General features: G+C 39.2%; 1 protein-coding gene across 4 annotated transcripts in view; it reads left to right on the top strand.

The window, feature by feature from the left end:
- Positions 1-18878, top strand: part of RAPGEF4 (Rap guanine nucleotide exchange factor 4) — a 316916-nt gene that overhangs the window by 251019 nt on the left and 47019 nt on the right. For all 4 annotated transcript variants that reach the window (XM_054477049.2, XM_054477050.2, XM_054477052.2 and 1 more), the window contains 5 exons: positions 1366-1442; positions 1862-2008; positions 3960-4075; positions 9610-9698; positions 14518-14596. In XM_054477049.2, coding sequence (XP_054333024.1) covers positions 1366-1442; positions 1862-2008; positions 3960-4075; positions 9610-9698; positions 14518-14596 — 508 coding nt within the window. The remainder of the gene's footprint in view (positions 1-1365; positions 1443-1861; positions 2009-3959; positions 4076-9609; positions 9699-14517; positions 14597-18878) is intronic.

Consider the following 18878-nt stretch of genomic DNA (forward strand, 5'->3'; position numbering starts at 1 on the left):
TAGCTGGGATTACAGGCGTGTGCCACCACGCCCAGCTAATTTTTTTTTTTTTTTGTATTTTTAGTAGAGGCGTGATTTCACCTCGTTGGCCAGGCTGGTCTCAAACTCCTGAGTTCAAGTGATCTGCCCGCCGTGGCCTCCCAAAGTGCTGGATTACAGGTGTGAGCCACTGCACCCGGCCTCTTTTCATATTTTCTAAAGAGTTAAATTATACACACTGGGTGCAGTGGCTCATACCTGTAATCCCAACACTTTGGGAGGCCAAGGATTGCTTGAGCCCAGGAGTTCGAGACCAGACTGGGCAACATGGTGAAACCCTGTCTGTAAAAATTAGCCAGGTGGATTGGTGCATACCTACAGTCCCAGCTACTTGGGAGGCTGAGGTGGAAGGATCTCTTAAGCCCAGGAGGTCAAGGCTGCAGTGAGCAGTGATCACGCCACTGCACTCCAGCCTGGGTGACAGAGCGAGACCCTGTCTCAAAAAATAAAAAATAAATTGTACAACTACACTTGAAGACCCTTTGTACCCTCATTTATCCCATTCTCATCTTTCCTACCCCAAGGTAACTCCTACCCTGAATGTAGTGGTGATCATTCCAACTCATTTTTTAAAAAATACAGTCAGTCCTCTACATCTATGTGTTCCACATTTACGAATTCAACCCACTGAAGATCAAAAATATTCCAAAAAAAGAAAGTGGATGGTTGTGTCTCTACTGACCATGTACAGACTTTTTTCTTGTTATTATTCCTTAAATAATACAGTATGACAACTATTTACATAGCATTTACATTGTATTAGCTATTATAAGTAATCTGGAAATGACTTAAAGTATACAAGAGGCTGTGTGTAGATTATATGCAAATACACCACTTTATATCAGGGACTTGAGCATCTGTAGATTTTGATATCCTTGGGAGGTCCTGGCACCAATTCCCCATGGATACCAAGGGACAAGTGTGTGTAGGTATGTATCTGTAAACAATATGTAGTGCTGATTTGCATGTTTTTAAACGTCACATTACTTGTCAGATTACGTTTTAGAGCCATTTTTCTATGGGATAAGTTTTAACGAATTGTGGGAGAAATGTGTATGGCTTTAAGAAACAGATTGCTGATAGATTTATATCTACTAAAAACCTATGTTTTAGGGCATAGCAAGGAATGCAGTGTTTCTCTTTCTTTTATATTCTATAGAAAAGGAGATAATATGCCACCTGAACAAGTTAGTATTTGCCAGTGATGTTTCTCGAATTTTACATATGCGTATTTTCTGGGGACTTAAAGTGATGCTTTGATAAGCTGTAATTTATATTGATGTGCTTCTATTCTTATCATAAGTCTTTTCATCTTTTTGTGTCTAGTGTTTAACCAGGGGGAAGAAGGTACCTCCTGGTACATTATTCTAAAAGGATCAGTGAATGTAGTCATTTATGGAAAGGTATATATATCTTTTTCTTTTTGAGACTTTATTACGCTCCACTTACCAGTGTGGCTCTAAGTATTAGCAATGTAGTGCCACAATTAAATTTGCAACAACATTGTTCCTAGATGTAGAAAAGACATTATTGTATCTTTAATCATAAATTACCTCAGTTATTATACTTAAAGTAGTATTGTACTTTCTGGGGTTTGTCTCCTAATGGATTATAGTGTGTACATTTAAGTTAAGCCACAGACCATATTACTCAGTGAAAGCAAAGTGAACATCATAATGTAATTATGTAATCCCCTTTGGCATCGCTAGGTACAGCTCATTTATCTACAATGTTTTAGGGGCCGGGGGTCTGGTGGCAGGAGGCGGTGGGTGTTTGCTCTATTTCAGGGATCCTCTTCATCTGTGTGCTCTACTCTATCCAGGGTGTGGTCTGCACCCTGCATGAAGGAGATGACTTCGGCAAGTTAGCACTAGTGAATGATGCCCCACGAGCTGCCTCTATCGTCTTACGAGAAGATAACTGCCATTTCTTAAGAGTAGACAAGGAGGATTTCAACCGGATCCTGAGGGTGAGCCCAAAGCAAAGTGTGGCTGAGAGACAGCCCATTTTTTCTTTAACTAAATAAGCAAAGCTTTGAGCATGGTCTTAATTGAGTAGTCCTGTGATGAATGAGTGCTCTAGGCACAAAGGGCCTTTGTTACAAACTGGTTATATTTAATGTGTTGGTATGCATTCTGGGATCCAGAGGTTGTATTCCAGCAAAGCTGCAAATGCAGGATGCTGTGCTGGACCTAGTCCCTCTATGCATCCCTGCACTGGTCCATGAGAATTGATGATAAATAGGAATTGCCTTGGCAAAATGTCAGTCTGAGAAGTTTCTCTCTGACATCCTGGGCATCCTTCTTTGTGTCCTTCCCATCCCACTCTCCAACACAGTGGCAGCCCCCTCTGCCCCTTGTCTTTCTCTTTCCTAGACCTTCCTAGTTTCCACCTCCTTCTCCTCCCAAATCTGAGCCTGTCTCATATCATCATACATTCTCTTGATTTATTGAGTGATTACGTTTTACTGGGAATTAACATCTATCATAGTTACTCCAACCGAGCATTTTCATTTTCAAGAGCTTTATCTCAAATTGTTACAAACTAAAGGAATTTCTGACATTGGCAGGCAGGTGAATAACTGGGGTGGTAGACGGAACTGTGCAATTGCACTTAAAAGTTGACTCTGCAGATGAGCCTACTCTAAACGTATTAAGGAATTTGTGAGCGTGGGTGATGTTTAGAAAACGTGGTCTCTGGTCTCTCCCCAGCATGTGGTCCCTTGTCCCTGGGAGGGATGACTCTGCTTCGGCTGGTAGAGGCCTGATGATGGACTTTTAGGGATGGTGACGATGTCCCACCACCCCTGGCTTCTCAGGTGGCCTGTGGTCCTTCTCGCCCTAGCTTGAGTTCACTCAGGAGGCTGTTCTCTCTAGGGTCACACTGCCCTCTTTCTTTCACTGCTGACCCACAGAGCAGGGTCCCTTCTGTCCCTCTTACAGCCTTAGCATCTCTATCCCCTCCTCAAGTCCTAAATGTAGCTTTTGTGCTTTGCGGTATATTCCCGTTACTTAATGATGATTTACAATGTCGTGCTCCTGTCCTTGTGTCTGGACGTCAATCCCTACATGGCCTTAAGCATTTGCCTTTGGTGGCAAAATTTCTGACAACTAAGTTTGTCTTAGGAATGCATGGTCTTAATGCAAAAAGAAAAAAAAGGCTAAAATGTATACACTTGAATGATATATTAAAAAAATACTAGATGGAATTTGAGTTGGTTCTTATCTGATCTCTTTTTAAATGGGGGCCAAATGTTGAGGAAAAGCATGTTAAAAATTTTAAACTAGTTATTTACAATGATTGAAATTTAAATGTAAACTGTACTAACTCCTTCAAGTTTACACACAAGGAGTTTACATTCAGCCAAAACATTCTTTGAAAGAATCAGATTAGGACCATTATCATTGATGTAATTTATAAAATCACTTAAAATAACCAAAAATAGTTTTTAACACATTTCAAACAGATTTTTCTTAAAACAAAACAAAACAAAACAAAGCAGTCTTTTGATTAGAGAGAAGAGGTGCCCCACTCCTAAGGAAACTAAATACACTTAGAAGAAAAAGAACTTTGCTGAAGCTGCTTGCTATTTACCATATATTTTTATAACTAATAAATGCCTTTGCTCCCCACCTTCCTACTCTACTTCCTTCTCCCAAAGGTTTCTCAGAGCATAACCACACTATGCTTTATTCTGCTGTTTTTCTGAAGCTGGGGTAAAAGCAGTCTTAAAAACACATGCCTCAAACCTCATCTGGTCCTCTCTCTGACCGTTCCAGCCCTTGACTTTGAAAATGACTTAATTTGTAGACGCAACAATTAGCATGACAAGCACCAAATGAGTTTCTGAAGCATTTGAAATTTTTTTCATTGTCTGAGTAAGCGGCAGCATCTGTATGTGGTGTAATTTGTATTTGCAGGACGTGGAGGCGAATACAGTCAGACTTAAAGAACATGACCAAGATGTCTTGGTGCTGGAGAAGGTCCCAGCAGGGAACAGAGCTTCTAATCAAGGAAACTCACAGCCTCAGCAAAAGTATGTTTGCATCCAACACTGTAATTGCCAGACTATGATTAACCTTTTCACATGGTATCATCATTTCTACAATAGCATGTTCTCCTTTTTTGTGGAAGATGGCAGTGTATGTGACTTTTTTCCTCTCTATTGACTAATCACACATCTTGTGGAGTATAATGTATCATTTCTGGCACAGCATTGAGCCGGGTGCTGCCTAGAGTAATTCGGGAGAGAATATTCCTTTACTCTAAAAACCACTCTTTGTATACAGTGTTCAACTGTAATAGCTGTGGAACAGAAGGCGTATGAGAGAACAATGGGAATAGCAATGCCAGGCAGCTCAAAGGATATGAAGGCCCCTGGGTGATGAGAACTTTTGGTATTTGAATTTCGTATGCAGGATTTCGCATGAAGTGTTTTCCTCTTGTTATCAGAATGAGCGTCTTTGATGAAAACCCAGACTTCAAATATAAAACAGTCTACTGATTGCATCCCAGAAGCATCCATTTGGCCTCAGTCATGCTTATTCCTGCTAATGTCAAAAGGCCATTAGCTTCACATTTCTCAGATGTCCTGTTTAACTTGAGTCTTTTTCAGCATACTGATGTTCAGTTCCAGCTTTTGCTGCAACTTACTACATAAAACTGCATCAAATGTACCAACATTTGAGTGGTAAGACGGAATAGAAAATGTGGCTCTAAGAAATTACAGAAAATTGCAGAATCTAGTTTTTAAAATGGAGATTAATTTTCAATCTTAGTGTAATAAAAACACCAATTCTGTAGCTAAAGAAATGTTACCCAACAATATGTTGAAGGAGAATGCATCTCAAGTAATTTTCCTTTGTTTGCCAAATAAGCGAGGTGTTTCCTTTATGAAGGCATTCACCATAAATGATTAATTTTTATTGTTTAGACTAAAAGTCTAAGGCCCAGACATTTTCATTTGGGTGAATCAACATATTTGCAAAGAGGGCAGGAAAAAAGATAATATTATTAAATAGCCATAGTATATTTTGCAGATTTTATAGGATTCTTATCATATTACAACACCTTTTAAAAGATGGAGAAATTTAGGCTCAGAGCCACAAGTTACTTGCCCAAGGTCTCAAAGCTTGTAATGGCAGAGCTTGGATTCAAGTCCAGCTTGACCAGTTTTCACACGCCTATCCCCCTTCCACCTGCCAGCTTACTATAACAAAATATAGTAGATAAGACTACATACTCAACACTGTTTAGTAAATATTGCAAACCACTCCATATCGAAAGAACTGACATCAAAAGGACTATGTAAAAAAACTACCTTTCACTTACAAAACTATAAAATTACCATAGAAATTTCCTTATTATTTATTGTTTTCTACTGTCTGTTCTTGAAATTGTTCTTGCCCAAATGTTTTTAACAGTTGTCCTTCCAGTCCACTAAGGAGGATAAGAATGAAAACATTTTTTTCTGTGAAGGTTGGGACTGCTTCTAGTGATTTTCTTTGGTTCCCTTAAATACCTGGTGTTTTATCTGTATTTTAAACTAATGCTTCAGATGTCCTGGGAAAATTATGCTTACTGAAAAGGCAAGCCTTGAGAATTCTCCTTAACCTAGAAACATCTGATCAAGAGGTTCCCTGGAGGTCCCCTTGCTTGACTTCTTCATGTCATTGGGGAATGATCAAAAGCATTTGCCTGTTACAATGGCTTTCATTCAGGGTGTTCTCCAAATATAGGTTTCTTATGAAATCAAACTAAAAGGGATGGAAAAGAAGAGACCGTATGTTTTATTATTTTAGGCCTGATCTGATTTTCTATTATATCTCCTTATTTGTGTCCTGTATTCCAATCCAAATTTCTTCCACAATTCAAAAACTTATGCATGTTCACAATGAGCCATTTAAGAAATATCAGTGAGTACAAATTAATGCACCACACATAATCATTTCCCTGAAGAATGAAAGGCTGCTCTCTCAAGGGGTCATTTCCCATGTTGAGCTTTCCCAAATGAGACCAGAGTTGAAGGGGAGGGGACATGTAAATAAATTTGGGGCTGATATTCTGGACTTCAAAAATGTGGCATCAATCATGTGTATGGACGGACTTAAAATTTAGGAAGCTGTAGGGCCTCTCCTCAGAAATTATCCTTTTTGAGCTCAAAAAGGGTCACCATGTTGGTGCTGCTAATAATGTTATTTTTCTAGTTCATTTTTTTTCCCTGAGAAATCCAGAATAGTTTATGTGTACATTTTTAACTTTCAAAACCTCCTGACTCTACCTAAGCATCTCAACTCTGAGTGTGATATTAAAAATGTCAATAATAAGACAATATTTGCCATGAAGGATAAATTCCACGGAGCCCTTAGTCGTTTACTGTTTCGCATGTCTTTCTGCAGTGTGGTTATGCGGGTTTAGTAAGAAAGAATTTGAGATGCATGTTCCTGTTTTCGTTACCGTGTTGCTTTTATCTTAGACTGTTTTCTCATTGCTCAACTCCATCCTGTGTGCAGGAAGACAGTCTCTTTCAGGTCCCCTTCTCCACACCCTTCTCTATTCTAGGAACAGATTGTAGTGTCCTCATTTGCAGAAAAATATTTTATGTCAGAGGTTTAGAACTTCATAGCTTATATAATGTAACCAATTGGAGTTTGCTTTTAACTTGAACTAGAGTCACTCTTTCATGAAATAAACTGAAAAGAGTCATGCTGTGTGGTCTTCAAGTGGTCCTGACCTCATTTTAAACAGAGGCCAAGCAGTAGGTGCCTGGCAGTAGACAGTGGGAAACAAAGCCGTCACGTGATGTTTCAGCCGAACCCAGAACCCCAAGAGCCCAGAGGGCTGTGTCTGGCCAGAAGCTCCTGGCCCCTCCGTCTTGGAGTCCCCCACCCTAAGGGAATGTCAGCACCTAATAGACTTCTGTGGAGCTGTGAAGAGAAGCTGGGGTAAGGTGGCCACGGCAACTGTACCACAAGAGGAAGTCTTTGGTAGCAAAAGAAAGATCCTGGGGGTCTCTGACTGGCCAGATGGGCAGAGCTTAGAGAGGCCACTTTCTCTCTAGAGAGGTGATCAGGCATCTGGCTTGCCTCTCAGATCTCTATTACTTTTGACCAGCCATAATGCCCTAGCTAAAGGATGTCCAAACAAAGAATACCAGAATGTGAAGCCAACCTTCTAGTAGAATTAAACTTTTGACAAGGGGACACATTTTACAAACTGATGTATGAGTCACGCAGCTAGCTATACAGCTTGCAACTTTCCAGCAGCCACTGCCCAGTGCCACGCAAAGTAACAGACTGGTTTTCCCCCCATTCGGTTTTCATGTTATGGAATGTACCTATACTCCTATTGAAATAAAACTCGTTTTCAGAAACAAACTGAACAAGCCCTCTTTAGAGGAAGGTTGTTAATTACATGGAGAATTTCCTGTTCTGAAAAAGCTCCAGATAGCTAGACCTGGTCTCCATGTGGAGCGTCTTGGTGTACAAGCAGAAAAGTGCCATGAAACTCATGCTTGTTCTCTGAAGCCAGACACACCTGGCTCATGTCAGAGGTCTCCCGTTTACTAACTCTGTGACTTGAGGCATGATGCCCCGCCGTCCTGAGCGGTCTCTCCATCTGCAGAATGAAGATAATATTTAACTAGCAGGAGTAAACAGCACGACCTTATTCAGCCCACCTAGCTGTCTAGGGCATAGTAAACAGTCGACAGATGTTGCTCTCTCTAACCCCGTTTCCTGATTAATGTGGCCAACGCTACTCTTCTTCCAGCTCATCTGGTGAGTGCTATCAAAGAATCATATATTTCAGGAATTACTGAATGAATTGAGCAATATTCTCTATTTCAATATTGAAAGTCATTTATAAATATGCCCTCTTCTTTCCTCAAATATGCATTGCCCACAAGAGGAAAAACCATTGTCTTCTACCTTATCTCTTTTGAGAAAGGGTTCAGACTTTTGAGATGAAAGTAGACTATTTTTTTTTCTATTCCCCTTCTCTCCTCCTCTAGGCGCCAAAGCCAGGTTTCCTCAGAGATTTAACCGTTTATCTTCCTTTTGGTCTTGTGCGCGCACTACAGTTTTAGCTAACAGCTGCCTTCCAGATAGACTGCATTGGCCACCTCATTCAATACCAGGGGTGCTTCCCTCACCGTTTTCACATGCACGTATGTTAAAATGTCTGCTCATCACTCCCTTAGTCTGTGGCTTGAGATCCTGAGATTTAACAATATGTTAGAGTTACTCTTGGGATCTCAACACACCTCAAAAGTCTCAAACAGGCAAGGAAACCAGAGCTGAATTCTCACTGCTTTCTGAACATTAGACAATTTTATTTTCATTGTTGTTTTTACTTGCCTGTTTGTGTGTGTGTGTGTGTGTGTGTGTGTGTGTGTGTTTGTATTTTGAGATGGAGTCTTGCTGTCACCCAGGCAGGAGTGCAGTGGCGTGATCTCCACTCACTGCAACCTCCGCCTCCCAGGTTCAAGCAATTCTCCTGCCTCAGCCTCCTAACTAGCTGGGACTACAGGCACATGCCACCATGCCCAGCTAATTTTTTGTATTTTAGTAGAGACGGGGTTTCACCGTGTTGGCCAGGCTGGTCACGAACTTCTGAGCTCAGGCAATCCACCCGCCTCAGCCTCCCAAAGTGCTAGGATTACAGACGTGAGCCACTGCACCCGGCCCCTACTTGCCTGTTATTTTTAAGTGAAATTCCAAGCAGAAAAGCAAAGCCTGAGTTTTGGAAGAGAAGCACCCAGATCATCTGAATGTATTTTGTCTACAGCTCCCACTTAGTTGTGTTTTGTCACTGTCTTGAGTAAGATTTTGAAACAGTTCACATGCAACTTAAAAAATAAATCCTCCCGTGTTAATTGAAGAACACCATGGAAAGATCTTCTGAAATAATGTCTATTATAACCCCCGGTAATTTATATCTGGCATTGAAATAAATTACAAGGATTTTCTACTGCTGATTTATTTCCCATTCATGATGTTACTGGGGTTTGTTTGTTTGCTTATCGGTGTTATGGGGTTTTGTTTGCTTTCTCTCGTTTTATTATTAGCTGAATTTCCAAAGCACATACCAGTGTACAGTTGGGAAAGACAGAGCATTCCAGAAATAGGTGGGGGAATCCAGTGTGGGACAGAAGTTTTGCTATGAGTAACCCATATATGGATAACCTAGCTTACTCTCACTTCCCCTCACCAGCTCCCCCTGCCTGACCTGAACTGCCCTGGGTTTTACATGTTCCTTTTTATTCTCCTTTGGAAAAAAGACTGAAGTTTCTCAGTTCCCAGCCTACTAAAGCTGCTCTTCAAGAAGTTTACCTTATTCCCATATAGGGAAAAAAGAACAGTGTTTGGAGTAACGACTTCACTTTGTGGGTTTTCTGTTTGTTTGTTTTGTCTTCTTGTGTGACTTTGACGAAGTGTGTGGTCTCTCTTACCATGAAAAGTATATGGTTCCCTGGGATCTCAAATTAAAAAAAAAAATTAGATAAGTAAAAGTTTTTTTAATGATTTGCCCACTTTTGAAAAACTAATGGCATTTTTGTTTCTTATCCAGGTATACTGTGATGTCAGGAACACCTGAAAAAATTTTAGAGCATTTTCTAGAAACAATACGCCTTGAGGCAACTTTAAATGAAGCAACAGGTATACACACAGAACCGTTTACATGTCCATTAAATCCATGCATAGCATTGTTTAAATGAAGCAACAGGTATACACATAGAACCGTTTGCATGTCCATTAAATCCATGCATAGCATTGTTTAAATGAAGCAACAGGTATACACATAGAACCGTTTGCATGTCCATTAAATCCATGCATAGCATTGTTTAAAAGTCCTGAATTCATTCGCAGTGTGTATAGTGAAAGCAGTTTGGGAAGGGGATTCTGTGTATTGATATTTGAAAAGCATCTCTGTGTGACCTGACTGGGAATAGTCCTTCTGACTGTCCTCTTCCCTCCCCAATCCTGACTGTTCTCTAGAAATGACTCAGCCTCATTTCTACATACTATGCCTCGTCTTCCCTAGGCATCTCTCTCTTAAGTTATTCAAATCCCACCTTCTATAGGCATCTCTTGGGTTTATCATTTACATCCTACCTATTCCCACGAAGGATTTGAAGCTGCCTACATAAAAGGTACAGCCTTGCTCCAGTTGGGAGTAAGATACTTCTCTTTGCAGTTGTTGTAGAGTCCAGCTGCTCTAGAATATAACTAAATGCCACCATTCGTTTGCTAGGGCTGCCCTAATGAACAACCACCAACTGGGTAGCTCAAGCAACAACATTATATTGTCTTACAGTTCTGGAGGCTAGAAATCCTAGCTGAAGGTGATATTTGGGTTGGTTCTTTTTGAAGGCTGTGAAGGAGTATCTGTTCCATGCCCCTCTCCTAGCCTCCTGTGGTTTGCAGGCTATCTTTGGCTTGTAGATGCATCATCCAGATCTCTGCCCTCATGTTCACACAGCATTCTCCCTGTGACTCTTCACATAGCCTTCCCTCTGTGCATGTCTGTCTCTGGGTCCAAGGTTACCCCTTTTTATAAGGATACCAGTCATATTGGATTAAGGCCCGCATTAAGGACCTCACCTTAACTTGACCACACCTGCAAAGACCCTATTTCCAAAGACGATTATATTCTGAGATACTGGAGGTTAGTTCTTCAACATATCTTTTTGGGGGGATATAATTCAACACATAACATCTGCTTACAGTGAGTCAGTCTTGTTACCTAAGACACAGAAATTCTAGGGTGAATAAAACAAATCTCACCAGTGAACTAAGTGTTCAGAGTTATAAAATTATGTTCCACTTTGGTTACCATCTTGTATATGACTTTGAAACAGCCCACACACAACGTGTTTTTTTTTTTTTAATCCTATGCTACTGCCTGTCTCTCAGAATAATGATGTGGGTTAATATTTTAAGCACATAGAGCTCTACAGAAGAGCCTTTCTCACTAAAAGAAGTTCAGAGATTTATCTCAAAAACTTAGTTCAAAATCCATTTCCATAATTGACCTTTGCTATATACTCAAGTTGAAGATATCATTATTATTATATACCTCCTAAAGGTATTTTACCACTGAATTCTTATTTTATCTTCTCATTCCAGTTTCTCATTTTATACATAGATTACCTGAGGCTTTTTATGTAGCAAATTAATTAGGGTATAGTAGATATAATCGTCAGGATCACTGGCTCCAGGCCAATTATTCTCAGGTCAATATTTATTGAGTATCTTGTTGGGCAGACACTAAGCTAGATGCTTTGGACTAGGCAATGTGAACAAGGAATCATCCTCCTGCCTTCAGAAAGCTTATGATGTGTTAGAAGACATAATGCAATGTGCACATAACTTGAATATAAGGCAGAATGTGGTTAGTGCTTCAGGGACACTGACTGGGTGAGGGATCTGGAAAAGTATCATGGAAAATATAGAGTGGCCCTGAAGGAGGCTGGTAACCAGTAAGTAGAGATAGGGACAAAGCCATCCATACTAAGGGATAATATTAGCACTGATCTAGAAATAGACAGGGAAGAGTGAGTGGTCAGATTTTTACTGGACTATTATGTACATAAATTGGAAAATGAAGGAAAGGTTTAAGAATTGGGTTATAGATCTTAGAGAGTCTTAAATGAAAAGCCAGCTGGGTGCAGTGGCTCACGCCTGTAATTCCAGCACTTTGGGGGCCAAGGCGGGAGGATCACTAGAGCCCAGGAGTTTGAGGCTACAGTGAGCTATGATCATGCCACTGCACTCCAGCTTGCGCAACAACAACGAAAAGGTAGAACCAAGCACTGGGAAGTGGTTGAAGATGTCTGAGCAAGAAGAACATAATAAGAGCTATGCTGGAGAAAAGTTACTCCATATTTAGTATAGAGAAACTGTTGAAGAACCAGTTATGTGAGGATAGCTACCAAGAGCCATATGTAACCTCAAATAAACCAAATTTCTAGGACCATGGGTCAGGAAAAAATGCAGCTGATTTTTTCCCTCTGATTAACTGTTTGCCCAGAATGTGTGATTGCATAATGCAAGAATCAGCATCTTACCTAAAGTAAGTATTGACTCAAAAATATATATATTCTGGTACATTAGAGACTGTGGCATCTAAGGAACGAGCTATAAGATCTTTACCACCCATGAAGGGCAAGTATAGCCTTCCTTTCAAGTCACCTCTAAAAGAGATGGAGATTGGATTATTGCTGCTGCTTCTGCTTCTTTTGTTTAGTTTTGTTTTTTTAATTACTATTCCTTGCAGAGCAGGGCTAACCCACGGGCAGTGTGCCCAGAGTAGCCTGATTATTCCTTCTTCATCAAAAAAATTAAAGCCTAGAAATCAGTGTATTCTAAGGCTGGCGTGTGGGATGTGATTCTTGACCCTTCCATTTTTGATAGTAGAGACTAAGCTAGCATCATAATTTAATATTGAACTTCATTTCCTGCAGTTTTTCCTGATTTTTTTTCTTACAAGTAATGTTTATGCCTTGGAAATAAAGAACAAACCAGTATCTTTCTCATAAATCAAAAATACAAATGTGCCTCCCTACTGTCCTGGACACTAAATAATCCTAGGGTAGGTCCACGAAATTTGTGGATATACCAGAGTAGGAGACCTTTGGCAGTTATAGATTTACAGTACAGTAAGAAAGGTCAGAGTTACCGTTAAAGTTGTAACATCATAAAAATGCACACTGCTAAATTTGACATCACACTCTCTTAATTTACCAAAAATCTGTTTTCTACCTGAGACCTATTAGTTCTTATATTTTTACTTTTAAAACCAGCATTAGTCATGGAGTGACTTGGTAAATCATCTTCTAGTAGGAAGTGATGTTTTAAATTAATTCTTAAGCAAATTTTAACCTATAAATTAGATTTCCAGTGTTCATGTTTTTGATGAACTTACATTGGCAAAGTTTGAATCAGTGACTAAATGTTTAACCATTATTCTCATTTAAATATAAGTTACGAGTGTAATCCCAAACTGTCATCACTCAGTGTCACCAGTCACCTTCAGTCTCATTATACTGAGAAGCAGAGAAGGTGCCAGACAGAAGAGTTGCTACATGTGAGGGGAGAGCCGGAAAGCCACACTGAAATGTGAGCTGAGTGGTTGGCCATGTTAACTGACTCCCTCCCCAGCCTTGGAGCACCCAAGTCAAGTCTCTGCTTTAGCAAACTTTAAACTACCAGATAGTACAGCCTCCTGGGTGCATATAAGCAAGTATTACCTCCTCTATTCTCAGGAATATATAAAACATATCAAGATGGTGCTAGATGTTAAGCTCAGGCAAGCCAAAATCCTTTGGTATATTAAAAAAAATAGTTTCTTGCAGCCTCTGTCTGGCACCTTCTCTGCTTCTTCTCTGGCTCAGTATAATGGGACTGAAGACCTGGTGACATTGAGTTGTGACAGCTTGGTATTACACTCATCAGTTATATTTAAATGAGTATGTATAATGGTTAAACCTTTAGTCACTGACTCAGACTTCACCAATAAAAGTTCATTAAAAACATGGACAACATTTGGCAATCTAATTTATAGCATTAAAATGTACGTATTTCTCACCATTTTCCATTTAAGATGAGCGTCACAATCTCAGACAGTGTATTTCATGTTTTCCCTGGAAATGTCATGGCATCTTGGGTTCCAAGTTCTGATGGGCGTAGTCCTGAGGTTTTTAGGTTTGCCTTCATGAGCTTTCCCATCTGGCTAGCCAGGGCGTGTTGTCTGCAATGAAGAACCAGCATCAAATTCAGCGACGAAGTAAATGAAGCTTATTTGGGGGACCTGCCTTACTTCCCTTGCCAACCCCTTGCTTCCTTACCTACAAAATAGTTTCACATATAGGACAGTCACCATTGGAATCCACCAGCTTCTGTTTTGTTAGCCTTTGTTTTGCTCTAGTTGCTGCTCACAGCCTTAATCTTGTTTTCTTTTCTTTTTTTCTTTTTTTTGCTGCTTCTTTCTCCCCTCACCAATTCTCTGCTCTTACCACGTCCTGATTCTGTAATTCTATTGTCCTCCTACCTTTCATTGCTTCTTTTGGAAATAGGAGGTGAAAAAGACATAAAAGAGAAAGGATTTTGAAAAAACAAATATGGTATAGACAAAGAAACGACCATGTCTTCATTCTGCATGTATGGTACTGCCCACATGTGACCCTTTAAGTATACAGATTTTAAAATGTTTGGTGGCTAAGGTACCTAGTGCTGTTTGTACAAGGCTGTCTCTCTTTAAAATATTATACTTTTTGTCCATTGTCATAAGAAACTGATTTTCATCTCAATCTCTGTCAACACCATTATTTATATGAAGTGCTTCCGTGTAAAGTAAACTCATACCCCAAACCAATGTGTTAGAACCAATGACTAAGAACAAGTGAATAGATACTCTTGCTTTCCTAAAGATTTCCACAAGAACCTAATTTCCTTTTCTGTTTTTTTCCCCTTCCAGATTCTGTTTTAAATGACTTTATTATGATGCACTGTGTTTTTATGCCAAATACCCAGCTTTGCCCAGCACTGGTGGCCCAATATCCTTTTATTGTGATTGTAAGTCCCTATTCCCTCAAAGACAACCCCACCTATCGAGGGCCATTCTTATCTCATCTTCTGCAGGTAAGTCATGGCCCAGGCAGAGTTGTGCATTCCACCCTCATCACACTGAAATGTGTTTTCCCACATTTTCCACAGTTTTCCCTTGTACAGACTCTAGCTCTGCCTGGCAGAGGTCTGCTGTGCCATGTTTAAGGATTTCCTCCTTGTTACCTGTATTGGGCCATTCTTTCATTGCTATAAAGAAATACCTGAGGCTGGGTAATTTATAAGAAAAGAGGTTTAATTGACTGGCAGTTCTGCTAGGAAGCATCGTGCCAGCCTCTGTTTCTGGGGAGGCCTTGGGAAACTTACAATTGTGGCTGAAGGTGAAGGGGGAGCAGGAGCAAGGTGGGGAAGGTGGCAAACACTTTTAAATGACCAGATCTCATGAGAATTCACTGTCTCAAGGACAGCACCAAGACATGAGGGATCCACCCCCATGACCCAAACACCTCCCAGCAGGCCCACCTCCAGCATTGAGGATTACATTTCAACATGAGATATGGGCAGGGACAAACATCCAAACTGTATCATCTGTGCAGAGAAGTGTGAACCAGCTTACCACAGGAACGTGATGCTGGCAAAAAAAAAAAAAAAAAAAAAAAAATCCATGCCTGGGAGGCAGGCTAGAAAGGGTTATGGAGAAGAACCTGGGAGTATTAGCAGGAATGGTTCCCTAACCTCAGGGACAGACTGTTCCCTGGCAGGATGGACTGTGGTCGGCTTGTGTTCCTTCTCTGAGCTATGGTATTAAATTGCTAACCTGCTGAGATAAATACAAGTTATCACTGTAGGATAACTTTCTTTTCCCATTCATCCTAGTCCATCCTCTCCTCTAGATACCAAAATTTCTTTCTTTGTTACTACTTTTTATTATCATCTTACTGACTTAAAGACCCAAAATTTGAAATTCCAGTGACAATTCCTCTCTATAGCTTGAAGGCCAAGTTTATTTGGGACAGCTTTTCAACAGTGTTTGGAATGGCCCAGTTGATGCTGGTATGTAGCACAGAGCAAACATTCTCAGAAAATAGGAGTGGAATAAAAGAAGTGGGTATTATTAATAAGCTTCACACTCAATTTCGGGAGCGTGTGAAAGTATATTCTAAGATTTTGTTTTATTTTTAGAACAACAAAAATTTAGACCCCAAATCACTTTGGCCCTTTTGAGCAGTTAAATATATTGAAGGAGAATGACTCTTTTATTCTTTCTTTTTTTTTTTTTTTTAGGAATTCAATGAATGTTGGCATGTTTTCCTCATTCAAGATTATAATTACCCTACCTGATTCTCATTTTCTTGTTCACTCATAATTCTCTTTGAAGTAAACAATGTATGAGGACAGGAGATTTGAGTTGAAGGTGCAACTCAGAGGGAGCTGCAAGAGGGAGATTTGTGTGTTTATTTGCCTGGAAACTGTTTTCCCGAGTAATGATGGCTTAATGAGACTTACATACATTATATATTTTTTCTGGCACATACTCAATTTTTCTCAAGTAAAATGAACACATTCAGGATCTCTGTGCTCTTTTAACTCCATACGCACTAATCATTATAGACCTTTGAGATTTGCTGGAAGGAAAAATAAAATCCACCATTGAGTTTAGACTTGCCTTTTTAGCAGTTAGAAGGTCGATAAGCCTAAGGCAAACAAAACTCAAGGGCGAGTCAGCGAGTTCAGTGGGCCAAGGCATGGCATCTTTACAACTCCAAGCTCCAAACACTGCGCTTGTCTTTTTTTTTCAGATTCTAACTTCTTCGTTTATTAGCTTGTTCCCCTTCAAGAGTTGATTGAGAACATTCAAATCACTAACTTCTCTTTTTAAAATAGCGCTCTGGAGAGAAGGTCCGTTCCATGCCCAGGTAGGGAGGAGGGGGGAGAAATGATACTGGCGGGGAGGGAGAGGGGAAGGCAAGACAGCAAACAGGCGTGGAAGAGCTGTGACGTCAAATCTGACTTCTTTTTTCTGTAGATGGGGGAATCCAGGATGACTGGGTATAATCTGTATTATCTAGGTCCCTCAGACCACCTGCCTCATATCTGGCCCTGTGGGAACTTAGATTCTCTTCACTGTTCTATTTTGAATCAGCTCTGTTTGTGTCAGGTGCATGCTAAGAGCATTGACCAATATTATACCACTCTATCCTGGCAGGATTCTATTGGGTTAGTATTAGCTTTGTGTTACAAATCAGAGTCCTGAAGTTACCCCCAGCCCCCACAAAAAAACAAAAAAGGAGTGGCTTGCCCCAGGCAAGTAGCTGAGTCCTCCAGATGATTCCAAACCTGGAGTTTGCCTTTTTTTTCTCTCTCTTCACAACTTATTTATTTGAAAGCTTGTTTAAATTTTAATGATTCTGTAACCTTTCATTAGAGTTTAAGAACATTTCAAGACACTATATTGCATCATAAACTGCTTAACAGCACACCTGCAAGCAACAGGGATGTATAATGCAAACTTGAACAAGTGGTTTAACCCCTATGTTTTTAACGTGGGATATTAGGGATAGTAAAATACTTAACTATGTTTCATTAGTCAGTTGCTTTAGTGGAGTATTTTTAAAGTGCTTAACATCTGGAACTTTTCATAGCAGCCCTATGAAGAAGTCAGTATTTTTACTGCTATTTTTCTAAATCAATAAACTAGAATAATGAAAAATTATGAATTGCTCAGAGAAAGGTAATTACTAGCACAGAAAAGATTTGAGCCCTGAGCTACTGACACGTATTTCTGTTCTTAATCCACATTGTGTGTCTCTTCCAGTTTTGCTTTTACCATGGAGAAAGATAGTAGAACTCTGCTGAACATTAATATATCAAGCCTTTTATGTGCTAATGAGAGAGACTCTCTATTCATTAGACACAGTTTGGACATGATTTGACCCGATGAATACAAGTACTTTATAATGAGTTTGAAAATCATATTTGTTCAATTTCTATACTTTTCATCTCCAGGTTCTTTAATCTTTTTTTAAATCTGCATTTAAAATTGAGTTCAGTTTTCCTTTAGTCTTCAAAAGAAAATTAAAACCACCTGTATATAACCCTATAACCTCTCAGGTGTACTATTGCTAACCATTTTGTGTATATCCTTCTATACATATAGATAAATGTTTTTAAATGTAAGAATGGGATCATACTATAAATAATTTTGTATACCTTTTAATTAAGCAATATTTTATGAGTATCTTTCTATGCCATTATTTTTCTATGCCATTTTTCTAAATATAGATAGTTGTCATCCTTAAAAATAAAACATTCTCATTACAAAAAATTTTAATTACAACAAAAGGAGAAGAGAGCAAAGTTCACCTGGCATCTCACCACCATTAATAAATTTGTTTTTAAAATTTTAGAATTTATATATACATTTTTATGTTCATAAGATTTTATATAAATTAAATAATGTTACATGTGCTTTTTGGTAATATGCTGTTTTTCACTTGGTGGTATATTGTGAATATCTTTCCAAACTAATGTATATATAGATAAAACTACATCATCTTTTTTTCCTTCTAGATATTTCCATAAATGTTTACTGACTGCTGGAAATGTGTCACATAGAGTACTGGGCAACAAGGGGGCAAAGATGTGTGAGAAAGACACATTATCATTTTTAATGACTATTGTATTAATAGATACGTCATAATTATTTTCTCTGCCTCTACCTATTGGATATTTAGATTATTTCCACAGTTTTTTTCTTTTTTTTTGCTATAAGAAACACAATGGAGTGAATCAACATCCTTCCAGCTAAATCTTTGCCCATGTATATGAAAATGTACTCACTTTAAATTCCTAAAAATAGGCAAAGAATATGTAGTATGTTAATGCTTCTAATATGTATTCCCAAATTGCTCTCCTGTTGTATCAATTTAGTGCTTTATGATTAAACTCTGCCATATTCTTGTTTGTACAACTCCAGGCTGGCCTTCAGTTTAGTAAGTGATCACAACGAAGTCAATACTATTTTGAATTTTAATAACTCTCTTTGATTCAGAGTATTTTCACATTATTTACTTTATCTTTCCAACACCAGTTCTCCAAATGTAAAGCAAAAAAGTCTGCTATATTATTTTTGTTGTTGTTGTTGTTGTTGTTTGTGGTTTTTTTTGTTTTTTTTTTTTGAGACAGAGTCTCGCTCTATCACCAGGCTGGAGTGTAGTGTCGCAACCTTGGCTCACTGCAACCTCTGCCTCCTGGGTTCAAGCAATTCTCCTG

This window comes from Pongo pygmaeus, chromosome 11 (assembly GCF_028885625.2).
Source record: "Pongo pygmaeus isolate AG05252 chromosome 11, NHGRI_mPonPyg2-v2.0_pri, whole genome shotgun sequence".
NCBI classification, from domain to species: Eukaryota; Metazoa; Chordata; class Mammalia; order Primates; family Hominidae; genus Pongo; species Pongo pygmaeus.